The 20,682-nt window shown below is 46.0% G+C and overlaps 2 protein-coding genes across 9 annotated transcripts in view; one reads left to right on the top strand and one right to left on the bottom strand.

Moving 5' to 3' along the window:
* Positions 1–20,091, bottom strand: part of ABCB9 (ATP binding cassette subfamily B member 9) — a 34,584-nt gene extending 14,493 nt beyond the window's left edge. The window contains exons 1-6 of one of the 7 annotated variants that reach the window (XM_053368318.1): positions 19,188–20,091; positions 18,702–18,940; positions 18,002–18,146; positions 9,298–10,035; positions 7,383–7,497; positions 6,086–6,216 (exon numbers count right to left, since the gene is read on the bottom strand). In XM_053368318.1, the coding sequence (XP_053224293.1) occupies positions 6,086–6,216; positions 7,383–7,497; positions 9,298–9,916 (865 nt within the window). In that variant the 5' untranslated portion in view covers positions 9,917–10,035; positions 18,002–18,146; positions 18,702–18,940; positions 19,188–20,091. Of the gene's footprint in view, positions 1–6,085; positions 6,217–7,382; positions 7,498–9,297; positions 10,036–10,780; positions 10,906–11,438; positions 12,069–18,001; positions 18,147–18,701; positions 18,941–19,187 lie in introns of those variants that run through there. The other 6 variants (XM_053368317.1, XM_053368316.1, XM_053368320.1 and 3 more) reach the window with 6 other exon arrangements.
* The window catches only part of HIP1R (huntingtin interacting protein 1 related), a 297,989-nt gene that overhangs the window by 124,499 nt on the left and 152,808 nt on the right, over positions 1–20,682 (top strand). The gene's annotated exons all lie outside the window — the stretch shown is intronic.

Below are 20,682 nucleotides of genomic sequence, written 5' to 3'. Positions count from 1 at the left end.
AAATAGGCTTTCTCTGCTCACAGAGAGAACTCTGTCTATTAGTTGAAATATGCACATTCTCTATTAATTATTCTTATTATTAAAAAATAAAGTGCTACAGTTTAAGGTCCTAATGTGCACTCCAGGGAAATACATATTTGAAAAATGATCTATGGGTATCAAGGATGCAAAGCAATTTTCTTTGAAAAAAGGTCTAATCAAAATGCAATAAATAATTATGAAAAACAGGAATAAAATTAGTAAATAACAATAGTTGTAACAACAACAACAAAACCCCAGCCAATCATTTACATTTTCTTTAAAAGAAAAAACAGAAAACAGAACTTGACCCCACTTATAGGCTGGACTGAAACCAAAACCACGGCCTGTTCCAGCTGGCGTGTGCCACCCTTGTACAGGGCCAACAACCACAAATTGCCACACAGGAAGGACACAGAGGAAGGGGCCGTAGTTCAGTGCTAGAGGATCTGCTTTGCATGCAGAAGGACCCAAGTTCAGTCCCTGACATCCCCAGGCACAGACTGAAGAGCTGCTGCCAGTCAGTGTGAGATTACTGAGCTAGTGGGCCAGTGGTCTAGCTAGATAGGACCACTTCTTAGGCAATCTACCAAGAGTTACAAGTTAGGGGTTTATCACAAAATAAACCCAATGGCTTCTCCCACTCCAAACCGTTTGCACCAAGGCTGACTGATCTGGCCCCTCAAGGAATTTTTTCTGGCTCTCACACTGATTTTGGCAGCAGCAAAAAGGAAAAATAATACAGTGGTACCTCGGGTTAAGTACTTAATTCGTTCCGGAGGTCTGTTCTTAACCTGAAGCACCACTTTAGCTAATGGGGCCTCCTGCTGCCGCTGCTCCGCCGGAGCACGATTTCTGTTCTCATCCTGAAGCAAAGTTCTTAACCTGAGGTAATATTTCTGGGTTAGCGGAGTCTGTAACCTGAAGCGTATGTAACCTGAAGCGTATGTAACCCGAAGTACCACTGTAATCAGTATGACACTGAGGTACACAGAAAGTTTTAAACCTCTCAGCCCAGCCCAGCTCCCCAGCGGGGATGCAAATTGTTCCATTCACACCCTGCATGTGTGTCCTGTACATGTGAGTATACTGTAAAAGAGTGTGGGTGGGTGGGTGTGCGCTCACACGTGTGAGTGTGGGTCTAGCATGTGGCCCCCAGGAGGTGGGACAGTTATGAATGTGGCTCTTGGACCCCAAAATGGCTGGGTATCCCTACTTTACTTAAAGAAAAGGATCATCCAAATGGGGATGTGACTGACTATCTGCACTCAGGTGCTCCAGTCAGGTTCTGGCCACCTCCACTCCCAAGAAGGAAACCTACACCGTTGAGAGGTGAGTGTCTACCGAAGAGGAAGGGACATAGTGCATAATTCTAGGTGTGTGATTGTGCAGTTTCTCAATATAGCCTGATTCACTGGAAAGTACTAATCATTTGTCTGCATCTGCAACACAGAAGTACAACCAAAGACTACAATAAACCCTAAATGGTTCTTTGACTTGCAGAGGGGCTATGAATATGATAACACACAGGGCCTCTGTGCCCTTTAACTGAGCCCCAGTTCATCATTTGCTTCCTACTGCAGATCTGAGAAATTCAGCAAGTGCGCTCTCTCGCTCTCTCTCTCTCTCTCTCTCTCTCTCTCTCTCTCTCTCTCTCTCTCCTCCGGAAGGCAAGGAGCCAAGGATATTGTGGTGCCTTCTGGTCAGAGAAAAGCTTGCTGCCAGAACCCTCAACACAGAGGGCAGACCACAGAGAGTCTGAAACACATCCTTAACTCAAAAACCCTTTGGGCCAGGATCCAAAAAACTGTGCAGCTAGTTGCATCTATGCAAGTGGTGTGTTTCTTTAACAGTGACCTCCCCTCTATGTCATGAGGCAAATCACTTTTAAACCAAGAGGAGATCCAAAAGTAGTTTTTGACACAGAATGGTGTGCAGGAGGGGGTGGCTAGATCCAAGACAAAATTGCAAAGAAGAGTTTGTTCCAAACCCATATTTGCACCTTGAGCATTTACATCCAGAGGCCAATGTTCTGATTGCTTCAAGGAACGTATGAAGCTCTTATACTAAGCAGGATCATCAGTTTGCTTAGCTCTATATTGTCAACACAGACTGGCAGTGGCTCTCCAGGGTTTCAGACAGGGAGCCTTTCCAGCCCTAACCTGGAGTCGCTGGGGATTCCACCTGCAGCCTTTTGCATGCAAAGGAAGTGCTCCACCACAACTGGAGTACCTCTACAGACTGCTATAATCTTGTGAGATGCAGTTGGCTGGATCATTGATATGGCCAGTGGTTTTTTTCTTAAAAAATGTTTAAGTAAAAAGGTAAAGGTACCCCTGCCCGTACGGGCCAGTCTTGAGAGACTCTAGGGTTGTGCGCTCATCTCACTCTAGAGGCCGGGAGCCAGCGCTGTCCGAAGACACTTCCGGGTCACGTGGCCAGCGTGACGAAGCTGCTCTGGCGAACCGGCACCAGAGCAGCACACGGAAACGCCGTTTACCTTCCCGCCAGTAAGCGGTCCCTATTTATCTACTTGCACCCGGGGGTGCTTTCGAACTGCTAGGTTGGCAGGCGCTGGGACCGAACGACGGGAGCACACCCTGCCGCGGGGATTCGAACCGCCGACCTTTCGATCGGCAAGTCCTAGGCGCTGAGGCTTTTACCCGCAGCGCCACCCGCGTCCCAAAATGTTTAGGGGTAGTCTTATTGTGACTCAAGAAAACCACCATTTTATAGTTCAAATCAGGAAAAATAAATACAGTAAATGGACAAAAGTACAAAGATTCACAAAATGTTTAGGGGTATGTGTACCCCCAGAAAAAAAAGCCCTGGATATGGCAGAGCATGATGCCAGCAGCAGAAAAAAGACATAGTGGGCTCTCCAGGCTTCCTTAAGTGGCTCTGCTCACCCGGCTTGCTACCACCTGCCTTATCCCCAATCCCTACATGTGGTGTCATGTTTCTTTCATCCATCAAATCCTACTTGAAGCTCAGCTCTGCCATGAAGCCCTTGGGCCTCACCCACAGCCAGAATGGAACCTAGCCATGTGTACCTGCATTTCCACATGCCAGGGCCATTAGCAACGCACACCCCACTCCTTCCTGCTCTTCATTGTTCTCTCACACCGTCATCAGGGCGGCCCAGCTTCTCATACCAAGTAGGCCACAAGAGTGCCTCAACTCGGAATCCGTGGGCCTTGCCTGAGTGCTGGGAGGGGGAAGCGAGCCCAACAATTGACACCCCCACCAGCCCTCACATTGCCTTCCCAAGCTGGCTAAGCAGGGTGTATGCTTGGGAAAGGAGGCACAGGGCTCTGGCAGGGTCTGGGAGCTCTCCATCTCAAACGCTAACTAGGCTTTGGGAAGGAGGAAAGAGAACTCTAGGACCTGTCACAGCCCTCACGCCTTCCCAAAGCCCAGAGCTTCCTTATCTGGTTTTGGAAAGGCAGTGCAAGGGCCGGGGTGGGCATCAAATGTTGCCAAGGACTTCTGAAAAGGCCTCAGGGTCAGGCCTCGTGTTGGACCACCTTGATTTAGATCATGAGCTTCTCAAGGCAGTGAGGGGGCTTATGGTTCTTGGAAAAACATTCAGAATACAGTGGTACCTCGGGATGCGAACGGGACCCGTTCCGGAGCCCCGTTCACATCCTGAATGGAATGTAAGACGCGACGGCACGTCTGCGGGTCGCATTTTGCCGCTTCTGCGTGTGACGTCATTTTGAGCGCCTGCGCATGCACAAGTGGCGAAACCCGGAAGTAACGCGCTCCGTTACTTCCGTGTTGCCGTGGAGCGCAACCCGAAAGCGCTCAACCTGAAGCACATTCAACCCAAGGTATGACTGTAATACGCATTTCAAATTCTTGAGCACTTGGGCCATGGGTCTTTGAGCACATTCCTATCAGCCTCAGTCCCGTGGTCACTTGCACCTTCGTAACTTTTAGAGTGAGGCCAACTGTTCTATTTAGTGCTGCTGTTAGGCTGTTAGGAGTAGAGTAGGAGAGCTAGGAATACATGTGTACATAAAAATAGATACCCTCCCTTTTTCCTTGTTCCTGGAGCTCTGAAAAAGGAACTTTTTTCCTGAATGTAAACTTTACCTTCGAATGCACACATCAATTTCATGGAGGCAAGCAAGAAGCATTTTCAGAGTTCAATGTTAGATCCCAGCCAGACAAAACACTCAGATTACAAAGCAGGGTCTGGGAGGGGAGTAGAGGCTTGGAGGGCTGGATTTGGCCCTGGGGCTGAGGTTCCTCCTCTAAGGGGTTGATTGAGAAACAGTGATGCAATGAGTCAGTGTCTTAACCAGAAGGTTGGTGGTTTGAGCCCATCTAGGGACTGCTGTGGGCAGGATTCCTGCACTGCAGGTTGCTGGACTAGATGACCCTCAGGGTCTCCTCCAACTCTATAATTCTACTCAACAGCCTGGGAAGCTTCCTTAAGCCACAGATCACCCCATAAAAGCACCTTTCTGCAAGGATGAGAATGAAACAAAAGTTTGCACTGCTATTGTATAGATCTGTGGAACTCACATCGACAGGATGTGCTATTCTCAGAGCCACCAAACAGACTCTTGGGCTGGGAGTATTGTTTAGGTCTTGTTGCCATTGCTAATATTAATTTTTGTATCTTTCTTTTAGATCTTATTATGATGATTCCTGTGGAAATTGTTCAGTTTGGTTGTGTGCTTTTTGATGTTTAATTTATTTATTATGACTACCAGTACATTTGATGTTTGTAAATATGTCATTTTCTTCATGTTGTAAGTCTGAGCATGGTTTGAACTATGGAAAGGGGGCATACAAATAAAATGATGGCTGTAAAATGGGAATAATGAGTCGCTGCAAGTACTAAATGTCTGTCCTGGACACAATTAAGTGGAACTGAAAAGCAATCAATATTGCTGTTTCCTTGTGGATTATATAAAATACTTATAATTTGTTTTTCTGGTGTTCAAAGTGTGTGTGTGGGGGGGGGAATACTTAAAAACAATTGTAGTACAAAAGAGAAAAACATTATTTTTAAAAGATGCCAAAGCATATTAAATTCAACCAGTGCCTGCTGAAGTAAAAGGGGAAAGGTGTGGAGCCTGTGGCCCTCCAGGTGTTGCTGAACTACATTTCCCATAATTCCTAACCATTGGCCATGCTGGATTGGGCTGTTGCCTTAAAAGAGGTTCAGAGTGAGAAGGCGTTGGTTTCTGGTCACTCCAAAACAAAGGCCTCGCTTCCCCTTAAGTCACAGCTATCACAGTCAAAATCTCTTCAGTGAGGCCATATGGAGTGGAGGCTTGATCATCTGAGCATAATGCCTATAAACATGTGGGATTACCAGTAAAAAAACCACAAATGCATGATTACCAGACAGGCACATGAGGGGCTGACGGTCATAGAGTTATTGAATCAATATAGAAAAGACTGCATGAGATCACTTCCTTAATGTTTTTGTGGGAATTTCTAACAAAGGAGATATTTTGTACGTCTTTTTTGCCTGAGTGCACGCTCTCTCTCTCTTTCTTTCAAGCCAGCAATATGAACAGACGTACCTGCCTTGACTCTGCTCAGAACCCAGACTCCATTTAGAAAAGTAATTTTGTATTTTGTAACTAAGAAGTGTTTTTACCTGCATACTACTGTGATGTATTTCCTGCTTGCATTGAAATGTAAGTAAACCTTTTTGTTTTTACTAAAATATGTGTTTTCATTCTCAGCAATGAGGACAAGGAGAGGAGAGGTCAGCAGACCACAAATAAACAGGGATAAAATGTGTAATTGCCTAATTCCTAGCTTCCAATCAGCTGCAAAAGTGCATAAGTGGTTTTCATAGCCTGTTTACTCTCATATTTCTCCCACATACATGGGACGGGAGGTTTAAATTTAAATTTACAGATTTAATCCTCAATCCATCTCCATCACAGCTGATACGGGGGAGGTCATGCTTCAGACCCCCAGTTTAAAGCCTTCCCCACCCCGATAGTTATACTGGAGATATTCCCTGTTGTGTAATTCTATGCGTCTCCATTTCCTGACATGAAAAGATCTCACAGCACAGATAAAAGAAACCCACCAGTCAGGTTTTCATCAAAGAAACTCATTTCCTGTGAGACCAGCGACCGGAACAGGCTGTTGCGTAGCCGAATGTTCAGCCTAGCGAACACGAGGGTGAAGACTCCGCCCCGGATACCTGCGGCAAATGAACTGATTGCAGATAAGAGACGTTATAGGACAGACAGACACCGACACACCGACACCTCAGCCCAGTCCTACCATGCAAGAGGAAGAAGCCAAGGCAGAACCTGGGGACAGGCCCAGCGCATGTGGTGCCCTCCAGATGTTGCTGGCTCCAACTCCCATCAGCCCTGACCTGGGATTGATGGCAGCTGTGGTCCAGCGACATCTGGAGAGCAGCACATTGGCCACCCTTGTCATGGGACACAGGAGCTCCAAGTGCTTCAGAGGCTCTGACGACCACCCCAAGAGTTTCACATTTTACTGCGCTTGCTCAGTATCTGGAGTGAGCCAGCAGTCTAGATCTGGCCTAGAAGCCGCTTCCTCAGCCTTCTGGAATCCCTATGAAATTTTGGTCAAGAGATGGTGGATGTTTCTTTATGAAAGCTTTCACTGCTTGGGAGGGTGGAAGGTGTTTTCAAGTTGTGAAGCAAAAGGTCAGCTGTGTCCTTACAGATGTTGTTGGACTTCAGCCCCAGCCAGTCTGGTCAGTAGAGTAGAGTTATTTTAGTTTTTAAAAAATGAAGTGCCAGTACTCGTATACTGTTAAAAGTTTTGTGGGTGTGATCACAAAATGGCTGCCATGGGCAGCAAAAAAGTCATTGAGAGACATGCATGCAACATGTGATTCCTATCCAGAGTGTGTGAGAGGAGTTAAAATGAAAAGGGAAGTAGAATATGGACCCTTATTTTTAAAAGTACGCAAATCAGTGCCTCCTGAGCTGTTGGCTTATGTGAACATCTTCCCAGGGTGCCTCAGTCTCTACACCAAAGGTAGTCAATGTGATGCTCTCACATGCCATTGGGTCACTTCCTCCATCATCCCTGGCCGCTGGCCATTGCCGCTGGGGTTGGTGGAAGCTGCAGCCCAACAACATCTGCAGGGCACCACAATGGCTACCCCTGCTCCACAGCTAAGAAAGCAATTTCCTTTCTAAGAAAAAGAATTCTGGGACTAAACTGAATAGGACCCTCACTGCAAGTTAAAAGAAGAAGCAGGGAATGGATTCCTATACTCAGTCCCCAACTATATGGAAGATAACCCCACCACGTCATATTATGCAAAATGACAAGATTTTCCAGCCCGCCGGTGGGTCAATTATTCCAGTTTGGTCCAACTACTCAAGTAAGGCTACCTTCCTATGGCCAGAAGGGCCATGATGACCACCGCTGTGGAAAACTGCTCCATACTCTTCTGGATTACTATTCCATCAATGGCCCGACCTGTGTAGTACGGAAGGAATGTCTCTCCTGTTGGAGGGGATGACAAGGCAGATTAAAGGCAAAAACCCAAGAAGGATGTAAAGACAAGAATCCCTGTTGTTTTCTTCAAACACATTCGGCCCCTTCTGTCTTCCCAAGCCCTGAAAAGAAAGGGCAGCAGGGGCCCAAGGGGCAACGTCCCAGGGGCTGCATACTCGTGATGCGTCCGACCAAAGGTAAAAGTGGGAAGGGCGGTACATGTGAATCTTACCTCTGTATAGCAGGCTAATATTTTTTTTAAATGCTTTAACTTGGGGAAGAATTCAGTGTTATGCTAAGGTGATTCCATCAGGGCAAGCATTTCACTTTGCAAGACGGAGCAACCCCCCTCCTCCTCCTGCATGCTGTTTTTGGGGTCCTCCCAACCCCCCAAAGTCAAATTTGGGGGCACAGAGAGTGTGCTGGGGGAGAAGAGGTGGAAGCAGTGCTTCCGCTAACAGGCTTCAGTGAATCCCACCCTTTGATTTTTATTGATTATTTTAAGGTATATTTTATGCTCTTTGTAAACAGCTTAGGGCTGTTGCTTACAATTAAACAGTATACACATAACGATTAAACTTTGAATATAAATATAAAATTCCAACTGTACAAAAAGCAGAGATTTACGAGCACACAAACCATTGTCCAGGCAAGCAAATTGCATTATTGTTGTTCAAAGGTGCCTTCTAGCCACAAAGTAACACTTGAGGAGGATGCGATAATGAGGCCAGTGAGGGACGTGGCCTGCAAGAGGGACACAGGATGGGCAAAGCTCTAAGGGCTTTGGGTCTGAGCTGCCACACCCCTGACATTCACTTGCATCTGTCAGTGTGATGTTGTGGCCAAGAGCATTGGACAAGGGACCTGGGAGAGAAGCGTTCAGACCTCAACGCAGACATGAAACTCACTGGGTGACCATGGGCCTGTCACAGTCTCTCAGCCCAACCTTATCATCACAGTGTGGCTTGGGAGGATAAAAACGGGAACAGCTATGCACGGGCTCTTGAGCTCGTTGGAGGAGAGGGATATAAACACAGTAACAAAGCACCTGCCTGCAGTGTATATACAACTGGAAAGCATTATTAGGGGAAGGGCCACAACTCAGTGACAGAGAAACCACTTGCCATGCAGGTGGTCTCTGGTTCCATCTCCGTCACCTCTAGGCAGGGATGGCCGTGTCCCCTGTCAGTAACACTGGAGAACTTCTGCCAGTCCAGACCTCTCTATTTGGCCCTTGGACTCCTCCCAGGCCACACTCCCTCCTCTGGTTGTTTTCCCTGGCCAGGATTTATCCTTGAACTGCAAAAGTGCCTCTCGCTTGCTGGACTGGAAAAATGTATGCACCAAAATCTCTCACTTTTGTGTGGCTGAACTATACAAAGTTAGCAGTCTGTCTGCTGCCTCTGCAAGTCTGACCCTGAGGGAATGCTGCCCTCAGGCTCCCCACGCCTGGGGCTCATCCACACTTCTGCTCATCCCATGCCTAGAAAGCAAAGAGCTGAGAGGTTTTCTGCTTGTCCTGCGCTTGCTAGACAAGGGCCCAAGCAGTCTTCTGTTTGCCCTGCCACTTTTTCTGGGAAAACCCACTCTTTAGCAAACAGGTTGTATCGGAGTAAACATCAATCCATGGAAAACCTGATTGGCATTTGCAAGAATTCAGCAGTAATGATTGGGTTTCCTGAGGAGAAAATGGCAGGACAAGTGGAAGTCTGAATGAGCCCCTGGTGTAGACAACAATGAAGTAGATGGTCCAATGGTCCAATTCAGTATAAGGCAGCTTCCTATAGTCTCACCAATGGATGTACTCACCTAAAGCAGCCACTAAGAGGAAGAAAAAGGCCACTACAAGGAAGTGAACATCTGGTTTGGTGTAAGACAACAGCTTACAAATGGTGGCTGCTGATGCCTCCTCTTTCTTCTCCTGGGCATCAGGCAAACTTGGATCCCCAATTTCTTCTGCTTCAGTCCTAGATTCGGAATTTACTCCCAGAGTCTCCCTGGCAGGTCTCACCGAAGAAAGCAGCTGCCACAAGGAGAAGGTGGCCGCCAGGGACACGTATGTCCAGGCAAACAAACCCCAAAACCAGGGGTCTTTGATGGTCTTCCTCACCTCCGAGTAGAGCAGCAGCTTGACCAGGGCGTAAATCCCCACCGCAAGGCAGACAAGTATGATAAAGATTCGGGATCCTTTCAAGCGCTTGGGACCATAGTTAGTGTTTCTCGCAACCCCAATGGCAGCACCCAAAAGCACACAACTCCGGTACAGGCAGGCCCCCCAGATGTCCAGCATGGAGTCGAATATGTTGAAGTGCTTCAGATCCTGAAGGAAGCTGCCACCACTGCGGCTGTGTTTGTACAGCAAGGTGGTCACTGTCACATCCAGGCCTGTGAAGGCCAGAGTGCCGACCACGGCTTTCCAGGCATGCATGATTTGGATGGTCCTGGCGTGAGGTAGAGGCAGAGAAACAGCTGGAGACCCGGAAGGGGAAGGAGGAACAGAAAGCCTCCTAGTCGAGGGTCAAAGCAAACATGTTGGACCAGCCCTTTCTGGAAGAGAGAAAACAACATGCTGGTATAATGGAAGGTGGCACAGGGGAACTTCAGGCTGTATCACCCTCTCCAGCCACTGTGGGAAAATACCGCTTTATGGCAATGTGGTGGATTAGGAAATGTTTACAACCTATTTGAATTCAATAGGCCTTATTTCTGAGGAGACATGGTTAGGACTGCACTGTGAGTTTATCGACTCAACAGGAGTTGTATCTGAGTAAACATGCTTTGGATTCCACTCCATGGCTGAAAAAGAGCTTTGTGTTTCTTCCCACAACACACACACAGCAGATAGAACAGAGGTCCACATTTTCCACAAGTTGCTGGTAGAGTGAAGTGGCTTCCCAGAAAAGGGAGGCTCAGAAAACCAATCTCTGCAATCCTCTGAAGTGGAGGTTGTGCTTGGGTTCAGGCTGTGTGCAGAGGTTCTGTCACAGTAAGATATATTGAATTTTTCAACTTTCAAATTCCAAAAATGAGGGCTTCTAAAAAGTTGTTACGTGACTTGGGAATTAGAAATATATTTTGGTTAAATTAATATAATTTAGTTTTGCTTGGTAAGTGAATGTGTAAAATTACATAAAAATCATTTTAAATGGTTGCCAAGTACTTCCAGTTATACTATATATTAATATTATATATTATTATTATTTAGCATTGGCTGACATTTTCAAAGGTAAAATAAAAATTTGTTGGTTTTCCTAAAGTAGTTTATGTGCTTCTTCATTAAACAGAGACTTACCAAGGTAAATGTTGTCGAATCACAAAAATAACACCCTCTGTGTCCCATTCCCCATGATTCACTATCCTGTCCAAGCACAGCTGCCTCAAAATCCTTCAGGGATGCATAAATTCATGGTTAGCAGGCTGTGTTAATAAGTGAAAGGGTACAGACTTTTTTAAAAAGGGTTAAAGATAATAAATAGCACTATTCCCCCCTTTTTTGCCAATAACAATTATTTCTGTAGCAGATAAAGCATTCCAGTCCACAATAACTTGTGTATTAGCACATGTGGAATTGTACAGTTCCTCTCTGGGGTAGTTAGCGTTTTTAAAGTCATATAAGCATTTCTTCAAAAGGACTGCAGACTCCGCATAACTCAATATCCCAGCCATCACCACCCTACTAAAATATCCTGCTCTGTTAAGTTTGGCTGGCACAGGTGCCGTTTCCCCAGCGGTGGAAGAGAAGCAAGCGGCAACTCTGGCCAGGTGAGATTTGGACAAGGGGCTCCTACCTTTAGCAAAAATCAACAGGGAACCATCCCTGACTGGCCCTGTCGTTGCCCCCCACCTGCCAGTAAAAGACCAGCTGTGAATAACTTCTCTTATCAATGCTAGGTGGCAACATTTTCAATTTTTTAAATGGAAACAAACAAACAACACTTCACCCAGGTTACCTGATGCTCCCCTCATCTTTCGGGGGTGCTAGTTGGGTAGACTTTTAATGCCAAAATGTGCTTAAATGCCACCTGGCAACCAAGTCCTGCCATTACCATCTACTCACAAGAAACCCTAAAACTTTTAAACACTGAAGAGAAGAGAACTCAGGATAACAGACCTTTCCCCCTTACAGGCCTCCCGACTGTTGCCATGGAGACAGAACAGGGGAAGAGGGTTGGTTCCTTCCTGAGCAGTTTTTAAAACTAAACAAAATGGGGAGCCATTCTGCTGGGAAATGTGGCAACACCTGTCCTGAAACTGGGGTCCCCATCGATACAACAGCGATGGGGAACCTGTGGTCCTCCAGATCTTGTTGGGACTCACAATGCCCATTGGCCCTGCTGGACGGCCGCAGGCTCCTCATCACTAATATAAGAGAGACTAGAAACCAAACTCCAGCATGGAAGGAAGGAGAACAGGAGAGAGAGAGGCGGTGGGCAGCTGAAATAACTCCTGGGGGAGCAGCTGTGCTAATCTGCTGCAGCAAAGGCCATTTTTGAATTGGCAGCAGGGGCTTTTGCGGACAAACAGCGGGATGCTTCTGTCAGATTAATGAAAGGTTCGCTTCAGCTGGTAGAGGCATTTAAGTTATATATTTATTTGCATGCTGCTGAATGCCCAAATAGGCTTCTAAGTGGTTTTAACAAAGTATTTAGAAGTATACAAAGTATATGGTGGGGGAGGGCAGAAAAGGTCCTTTTCTGTGGAATCCCCCTGGCCCCATCTCTTTATAGTTTTAGGCAGCTGGATAAGACGTATATTCTTCAGCCGTATTAGCGGCTGTTCTTTAGTCATTGGCTATGTGTTTTTAAGGATTATGTGATTTTATGTATGGAGGGGGCCAAAAGACCACAAAGAGGTATAGTCTGCATCATAAGAGCAGAAATGTCAGACTGCACCTCTCTCTTTCATTCATGCTCACTGAGTCTCCCTGTTTTACACTCCCTCCTCCTCTAAACCCACATACATGTATACAACAATAGGTAAGGTAAAGGTAAAAGACCCCTGGATGGTTAAGTCCAGTCAAACCTGACTATGGGGTGTGGCACTCATCTCGCTTTCAGGCCGAGGGAGCCGGCATTTTTCCACAGACAGCTTTCCAGGTCATGTGGCCAGCAGGACTAAACCACTTCTGGCACAACGGAACACAGTGATGGAAGCCAGAACGCACAGAAACACCATTTACCTTCCTGCCACAGCGGTACCTATTTATCTACTTGCACTAGTGTGCTTTCGAACTGCTAGGTTGTCAGAAGCTGAGGCAGAGTAACAGGAGCTCACCTCGTTGCACGAATTCGAACTGCTGACCTTCTGATCGGCAAGCCCAAGAGGCTAACAATAATACTAACAGTAATACACCTGGTGTTTGCGGCATTTGATGAAGTGGGCTAAACATCCTTTTTAAAGGCTGCAAAAAATATGCTACTCCCCCCCCCAAAAAAACCCTCCTTAAGCTCCTTTGAATTAGACATTTTTGTCTCCAAAGGCAGTGACAACAGCCACTACACACCCTCCTTCTACCTAAATCACAATGTCAATCAATCAATTTCCTTTATTCGACCGATAGTCAGAAATAAAACATTACACAATAATTATAAACTATAACATCATAGGGGTACATAAATAAGGTAGGGCCACAGTACTAGACCTCTCACAGATAACCCACATCAAAGCATTCAGTTATACATTTCCGACACTTGAGTGCCAGGAAAAGGAATTTAGCCACTGAGAAAGTTGTTTTCCCAGAAGACTTATTTAGCAGATATGCTGTCTGCTTTCCTCTTTGTTGGGAACTGAGCTGGGGTAAGTATGGAGTTATAAGGTACTGTCTTAAATCGTTGTAGAAGGGACAGCTCAGTAAAATGTGCTCTGTGGATTCTACCTCACCCAATGCACAGTGGCATAATCTCTGGTCATATGGGACTCCTCCATATCTTCCCTTCAGAACCGCAGTAAATCACAATGTTTTAGCACAGATGTGCTAAAGGGAGGCGGGCAGAGGATTTTCTGCATGTAACAGTGTCCCCTGCTGGTAAAATGCACACATGAATGCAAGATTCTTTCCCTCTCAAGCATCCGACCTTCAAGGACTCCTTCCTACTTAAGACCAGCATGTTGAAGAATCTCTCCATATGTGTCATCACACCGGATTCTGGGATACGCCGCTGTAGTGGTCATAACAAGGATGGCCCTCTGAATGTTGTTAGACTCCAACTCCCATCAGTCCCAGCCAGTGTGGCCAGTGATCAGGTGTGATGGAAGTTGTTGCTCAACAACATCTGGAAGGGTATAGGCTCCCCATTTCTGGGTTAGGGGGCTGGACTAGGACTGGGGAGATCCAGGATCTCTGGGTGACTTAGCCCAGGCACCGTTTCACAGCCCAACCTATTAGCTCACGCCGCACCAATTTTTTATTGATAAGAAATACTTTGGAAAACAAAAAGCGCTCAATTTATAACGTGGAACACATCAACTTTATAATATGATCATGGGGTATTTAGAAAGTATAGAACAATGTAGCTATATTAGAACATGAATCATTCCCAAAATACAATTATAAACAAGCCTCTTACCTATGTACCTTATGTATACAAACATAATGAAAGGTGTGAACTTGCTTTTGCCATGTAAGCTCTCTCATACTGTATATATATATGGTCTAATTTGAGGCAAAGAAACTCTCATCCCATCATCAACACCAAGAAGTCTCTCTCTTTTCTGTTCTTTCCTATTTGTCAGAGTTGGAAATCCTAGTTCACAACAATATGTCATTGAGAACTCTAGAAGAACAGCCAATGTTATTCTCCAGCACTCTGTTTCTGGGCACATATGCAGAGAGCGATTATGGATCACAACTAGGATTTTCCTCAGCATCACTTGATGCTTTTGCTCTCATTTTGAAAAGATATCTATCCATATTCTGCTTAATTTTTTAAAAAATACTATGCTATTCTATATTGTAATGTTTAAATGTTTATTTGATTGTTTAATTGATATTCCCACCACACTTGCCACCCTCTCCTGCCACAACAGTGTGACACACCACACTCTTTGAGAACCACTGCTCTAGACACACACAACCCAGGCTTCTTGGAGAAAAGGTGAATTACAAAGGAATTCAATAAATTAAAAAATGTTCTAGGGTGCAGCCAGGCCACAGGGATTGCTGCCTGTTGCTGTCCCACATGAAAAGAGAATGATTCAAATGCACAAATCACTTTCCTTCCAGCTTCACATTAGAGATGAAACTGTAGCGTTTTCTAGTTGACCAACTCCTTATCTATAGGGCTGCAATGTTTAACTAGTTAAAAAACTCTTATTAATACAGTGTAAGCAGTTTAAAAGCTGCACATAGAAGATCTTTCCTCTTTTCTCCCACACTTTGGAACAGATGCCTCTTCTAAGATGCCACTTGCACAGATCATCCAAAAACAGAGTGAGGAGGAGCAAGATTCTCACTTCAGACCGGTTGTTTTCACCCATATGCAAATTTAAGCAATTGATCTAGCACACACTAGGGCTGTGGATCAGATCTGACCAAGGCCTGAGTCGAATAGGGCCTGTTTGGAAGGTCTCAGGCAATTCGAGCAGGCACAGACACAGATCACTGGTTGGATGAGCCAGAGCAACTTGTGGCAGCCAGGGCATCAGGCAGGACAGAGGGGCAGTGTGGGAAAATCACGCAGAAAGGCCGAGACCTACCTGACCGGTCACTGCATCTTCCAAGGAGAAGGTAGGCCCAGCGCCGTGGTTCACCTTCCTGCCTGACATCCCCCAGGACTAATGTCTCCATGCAACAGCTTTTGAGCAGAGAGATCAGTCCTGTGGGGTGCAGGGGCTGCTTTGCAAGCAGCTTTTCTGCATTGGACTCTTCTTGCTTACCAGCTAGTGAGCAGAAGGATCCCATCCCGTGTGATGTTGGCCGCATCACCTGCCCCCACCCTGGGAAGAGATATGGGGTGGGTGGCCCCTGGGACAGAACAGGGCAATTTGTTCTGATCTAGGGACCACATCCACCAGAGGGCAGATTGGAGTGGGTGTCTGTACACAGTCCTAGCACGCACATAATTGACTGAGAAAGCTTGGGTCGTTACTTGGGTAACAGCCCAACTTTTTAAACCGACTTAGGTATAATTGTGTGCAGGGGTTATATTTTTCTTACATATGCATCTGACCCTACCTTCACAGAATTCAAAGGTACACATGATCCCCTCCTTCCAATTTTATCCTCAACCCCCCCTGTGAGAGTAGACTGAAAGAAGTGATCAGCTCAGAGTTACCTAGTGAGCTCTGTGACTGAATTAGCCTGGCACTATAACTCAGCCTTCCCCTGCCTGGCTGGTGCCCTCCAGATGTTTTGGCCCACGTCTCCCACCATCCCTGATTAGCTGCACTGGCTCAGGCTGAGAAGGGTTGTAGTGCAAAACACCTGGAGAGAGTACCAGGCTGCGGAAGGCTGCTCTGACCATTAGTCATCTCTTGACTCTCAATTAAGTTTCCGCAATGTCTGGGCCCCTTTCTCTCTTCCACCCCTGCAAAAAACATTCGTTTTTATTTTAGCTGCAATGAAGAAAACCTACCAACATCACATCCTTGAGCTTTGTCTCTCTCAGCGTAACAGATCAGGTGCCCTTTAGGCAGCATATTTGAGGTGTCATGTTGCCATTTTTTTGCTCAGGTTGTAGAATCAAGAATCCTCATCAATATATTTTAACTTCTTTAGTCAGATACAAGGACTGGAGAATTGAGGAAAGGTGGGGGGATGCTTCAAAGGGGGAAAATGAATTCTAAAACACACTCACATATGTACACAGCAGTCTCAACTCTGAGTACTGCTATTTATGACACGGCACATATTTTGGGCATCTATTATTATTATTATTATTATTATTATTATTATTATTGCTGGCCTTAGTCTTTTTTACACCAAAGAACAAGGCTTATTGAAACGCATCATTTTACAAAAATAGTGCAATCCACAAAACGTTTACAGTTTTGCAATTTTCTATTATTCAGAATTTGAAGCCTACCATAACCACTTTGACAGCATCTTATCCTAAATGTCTGAAGGCAGGATGAGTTACTTAGTGGTAAAGAGCAGAACCCTACATATGCTCAGAGATACCTTATTGCCATCATATAATCCAGGCCTGAATCTGACTCTCATATTTCAAAGTTGGGCTTGGAACATATGCTAGAATCAAAATTACACCAATTTATAAAAAAAGACTAAAATCCTAATTATTCAAACACAAAAGAATGAGTATGGTGCCACCCCACCCTAAAACAGACCTGCTTTGCTGTTAATGTCTACATAACAGACAACTATTAATCTACTCAATGTTTTACCATCACTGCAGCTTCAAAATCAGGAAACGGTTTAGCTGTTTTAAAGTCCACAATCTTTGGTTATACACACACAAACATATTTTTTTTGGGCGGGGGTGTTTGTCATCAAATTATGGTGGAAAGGCTCACTAGATCTAGAATATGTTTTTGCCAAACTTCTGGTCAAAACAATTAGGCTTGTTAACAGCATAGTAAACACTGACCAGCTCAGCTGAATATCCTGAGGAATCTGCCAAGTCATCCCACTTAAGATAAATCTACAGGGGAAAAAGATTAAAATACGATCTTCCTGCAGAAAAGCCGAAAGAAGCCCAATAAATCTACCAGCTCCATTTCACACTCATCTGCTAGAGCTGTTCTCCTTTTAATATACTCCTAACAGGCAATTAAATGTTGTCTGATTTTTATCGTAGCATTGCTCAGTTTGGAAAATATATCTGTATTATCCACAGTCTGCTAGGGGTGGACCTCCTTAGCTCAGTAAAACATCTTGCCTTTCACGCAGAAACTCCCAGGATCGATCCCTGGCTTCTCCAGATAAAAGGATCCATAAGCAGGTATTGTGGAAGACCCCTCTCTGTGCCGGGAGGGAGTCATTGGAGCTGACAGTCAAATGGCGGAGATGGGAAATTAATCTGCCCTGAGTTGCTAATAAGGCAGTTTCCTGTGGTCTTTATGCAGCACCCTGGCAGCCAAGGTGCCAAAGCACTTTGCAACAGATTCAGAACGTAACCGAGGATGAGAGAAACTCAGCCAGAGCAAGCATCTCCATGGAAAAAGGAAAACACTTTTCTAGAGGAGAAAGGTGGTGAATGACTTGCAGAGAAAAGGTTGAAAGGGGCTGGGTACTTGAGGTCATCTTCAGTCACACAGATGTCCCATAGGTGATGGAGCAACTTTGGTTTCTGGTGCTGCAGAGGGCAAGACCAGCAACCAATGGATTCAAAACATAGAAAAGGGATTTAGACTCAGTATTAGCAAGAGCTTCCTGAGGGCAGAAGCTGATCAACAGTGAAGTTGGTTGCCCTGGAGGATTATTAAAACCTGGGACCCCAGAGTTCATTTTGCTTGCGTCTTTTTGCAAATGCTCAGTCATTTTGCAAATGAAAGGCACTTTGGCATCTGAGGCTCCCTTCCTATTCCCAAATGTCTGGAGGCAGCTGTGACTTACCAGCAGCAAAGGTGAAATCGCTCTGCACGCGTCTGGAAGTTCCAGTTTTGGACTCTAAATCAATGGTGTTTTCCCCCCAGCTTTGCACACAGCAAAATGTTCACCTCTAACATACAGTCCGCAACTTACGTTCCAGGGATTGCACCTGAAGCCAAAATCACATATAGTCAAAACCCACAAGGTTCAATGGCAGGTGGGATTGCCAAAGTCATTTTCCCCACATCCCCACCCCCTTTAAAAAAAATAAAAAATTGCCATGCATGTAAAGCTGGATGTGCATGAGTCAAATGCGCCTAAATTGTGGGCTTACTGTAGTCTGTATGAAAGTATCCCCGTCTTCATCCTTACAGTAAACATGTAAGGCAGGAGAGGTAAAGAGACAACAACTATGTCCACAGAGCTTCAATTTAAGCAGATATAAATCACAATTTAAGGGAAGGTGCCATGGCATAATAGGAGACTGTCTGCTATACGTGGCAGGTTCAATCCCTGACGTCTGTGAGTTAATTTTGTTTAAGGGTCTCCGGTACCAAGCCTTGGGAGAAGCCCTTTTCTGCCTGGGTCAGTTGCTGCCAGGAGAGTAAGAGGCCATGGAATATTCTGGGATGCTGCCTTCAGGGCAAGTGTCGGGGGCCCCCGCTCCGTGCAACACAGCCGGGCTGCTGACTTGCCACATTTTGGGAAGGGAAGCAACACACACTCAGATAGGGCTTTCCTCGGAGTAGGCATGGCTGGTCTTGCTTGCCCTGCGAGATTTCTCAACTCCATCACTGGGAACAAGGCAGCACCAGACCTTTCCGCATGTCCTGAACTCGGACCTGCCTGGTCCTGGGCCAGCTGTCCTCTTCGCCCCGGCTCGAAGGGCTCAGCTGCGGCTCTGCTTACTCAGACTTCGCTCGGAATCGAATCTCGGAGGAGGAAAAGGCCGGCTTCTGGGATCTGGTTGCAAAGGCAGCGTCGGATTAAGCGCTGCCTTGCACTTGCGTCGGGGGGGGGGAGGGTGGCATGAAATGGAAAGCAGCTTTCCAGGGCTGGACCACCCCGGGGCTTTGGGATCGGGAGAGAGATCGGGACCGGGAGGAAAAGGAGCCACATCCCTCCCCCGGGGGGGGCGGGGGGGGGAGGAAGGACAGGCCCCCCTCTGCGCGGCTGCCTGCCTGCAGCGAGAGGAAGGCGCGGCTCTTACCTGCAGACCAAGGCAGCGCGCAGGATCCTGGCTGCGCAGGCGGCGGGCGAAGCAGCGGGACCGGCCGGCGGCGGCGGCTCCGAGACTCTCCAGGACAAGGTCGGAAGTGGGCGGGGCATTCCCGGGACTGCATCATCAGGCCACGCCTCCTCCCACCTTTGCAGCTGGTGATCTTGTCAATTCATAGAAGGGATCCCCCAGGGTCAAGTCCACGCTGAAGCTGTTTTCAGTCGCCTCCATCTCACAGAATCTTAGAATTGTAAAGTTGGAAGGGACCTCATCTCGTGCAACTCCCTGCAATGCAGGAATCTCAGCTAAAGCATCCATGACAGATGGCCATCTACTTAAAAACCTCCAGATCTGAAAGGCCTTCCTTTGTCTTGTCAATAATGTGTTCAATCTCACTGTCATTCTCATCAAACAAGTCCTGGTGTTTTTTGGGTTGGTATCCAATAGTTTGTTCACAGGCTGCAATAATGGAATTTTTAAGGTTGGCCCAGTGTTCCTCAATGTTACCAGGGAACTCTGAAAGCAGATGGTCCTTAAGAGTCGTTTGGAAGCAGTGCCACTTAATGGGATCTTGAAGGGCTTGAGGGTTCATTTTGCGCCTTAGTTTCCTTCCTAGGTAAAATCTTGATAGCCATTGTGGAATGTATTAATCGATGATCTGTCCCGCAGTCGTCATCATCATAGCTCTGGTAAGGAGCACATCACAGTGATCTTCTGCTCAGACAATTACATAGTCTAAGAGGTGCCAGTGGTTCAACCGAGGGTGCCTCCATGATGCTTTAAATGTATTATTGTTGTTGTTGTTGAAAGTGTGTGTTGGTAATAACAAGGTTGTGCGCTGCACATATAGTAAAAAGTAAGATTCTGTTCTGGTTGCTGTTGCCAATTCCTTCTTTCCCAATAGTCGCAGGGTACAAATTGAAATCTCACCCAACTCTTGCATTAGAATCACTCAGGCAGATAATTTTATCCTTTATCCTCTTTAGGAGTCTCTGATAGGATGGCATCCAGCTGAGAATACCATTTTTCTTCAATGTCTTCATCGACATCTAGTGTTGGTGCATAAGTGCTTAGAATAGAAGCCTGTTGGGTTTGGGCAAGTTTTATTTGAAGGCTTGAAAGTCGCTCATTAATGCTGGTAGGGACTTCTGACACAAGATTGTTTTCGATAGCAAGGCCTACTCCATGTCTTCAATGTTCTTGTTCAGGTAGACCAAGAACAATCCAGAAGAATGTCTAGCCTCCTTTTCCTTCCTTCAGTTGTCCCTCTTCTGCTCTTTAAGTTTCTTGAAGCACTGCAATATCAATGTTAAAATATCACAACTCTCTTGCAATGATGTCAGTCCTGCATCTGGGATGCTCATTATCTGTGTTATCCAACAGTCTGTATATTCCATGTTCTAAAGTTCTATTCTCTTTTATGACCACTGGGTGGTGACCCCATTGAGCCCAGTAATCCAGTCAGGCAAAAAGGGAGGCAGACTAT

This window comes from Podarcis raffonei, chromosome 16 (assembly GCF_027172205.1).
Source record: "Podarcis raffonei isolate rPodRaf1 chromosome 16, rPodRaf1.pri, whole genome shotgun sequence".
Lineage (NCBI taxonomy): Eukaryota > Metazoa > Chordata > Lepidosauria > Squamata > Lacertidae > Podarcis > Podarcis raffonei.
The sequence above is the reverse complement of the archived record's forward strand: the minus strand, read 5'-3'. Positions and strand labels throughout refer to the sequence as shown.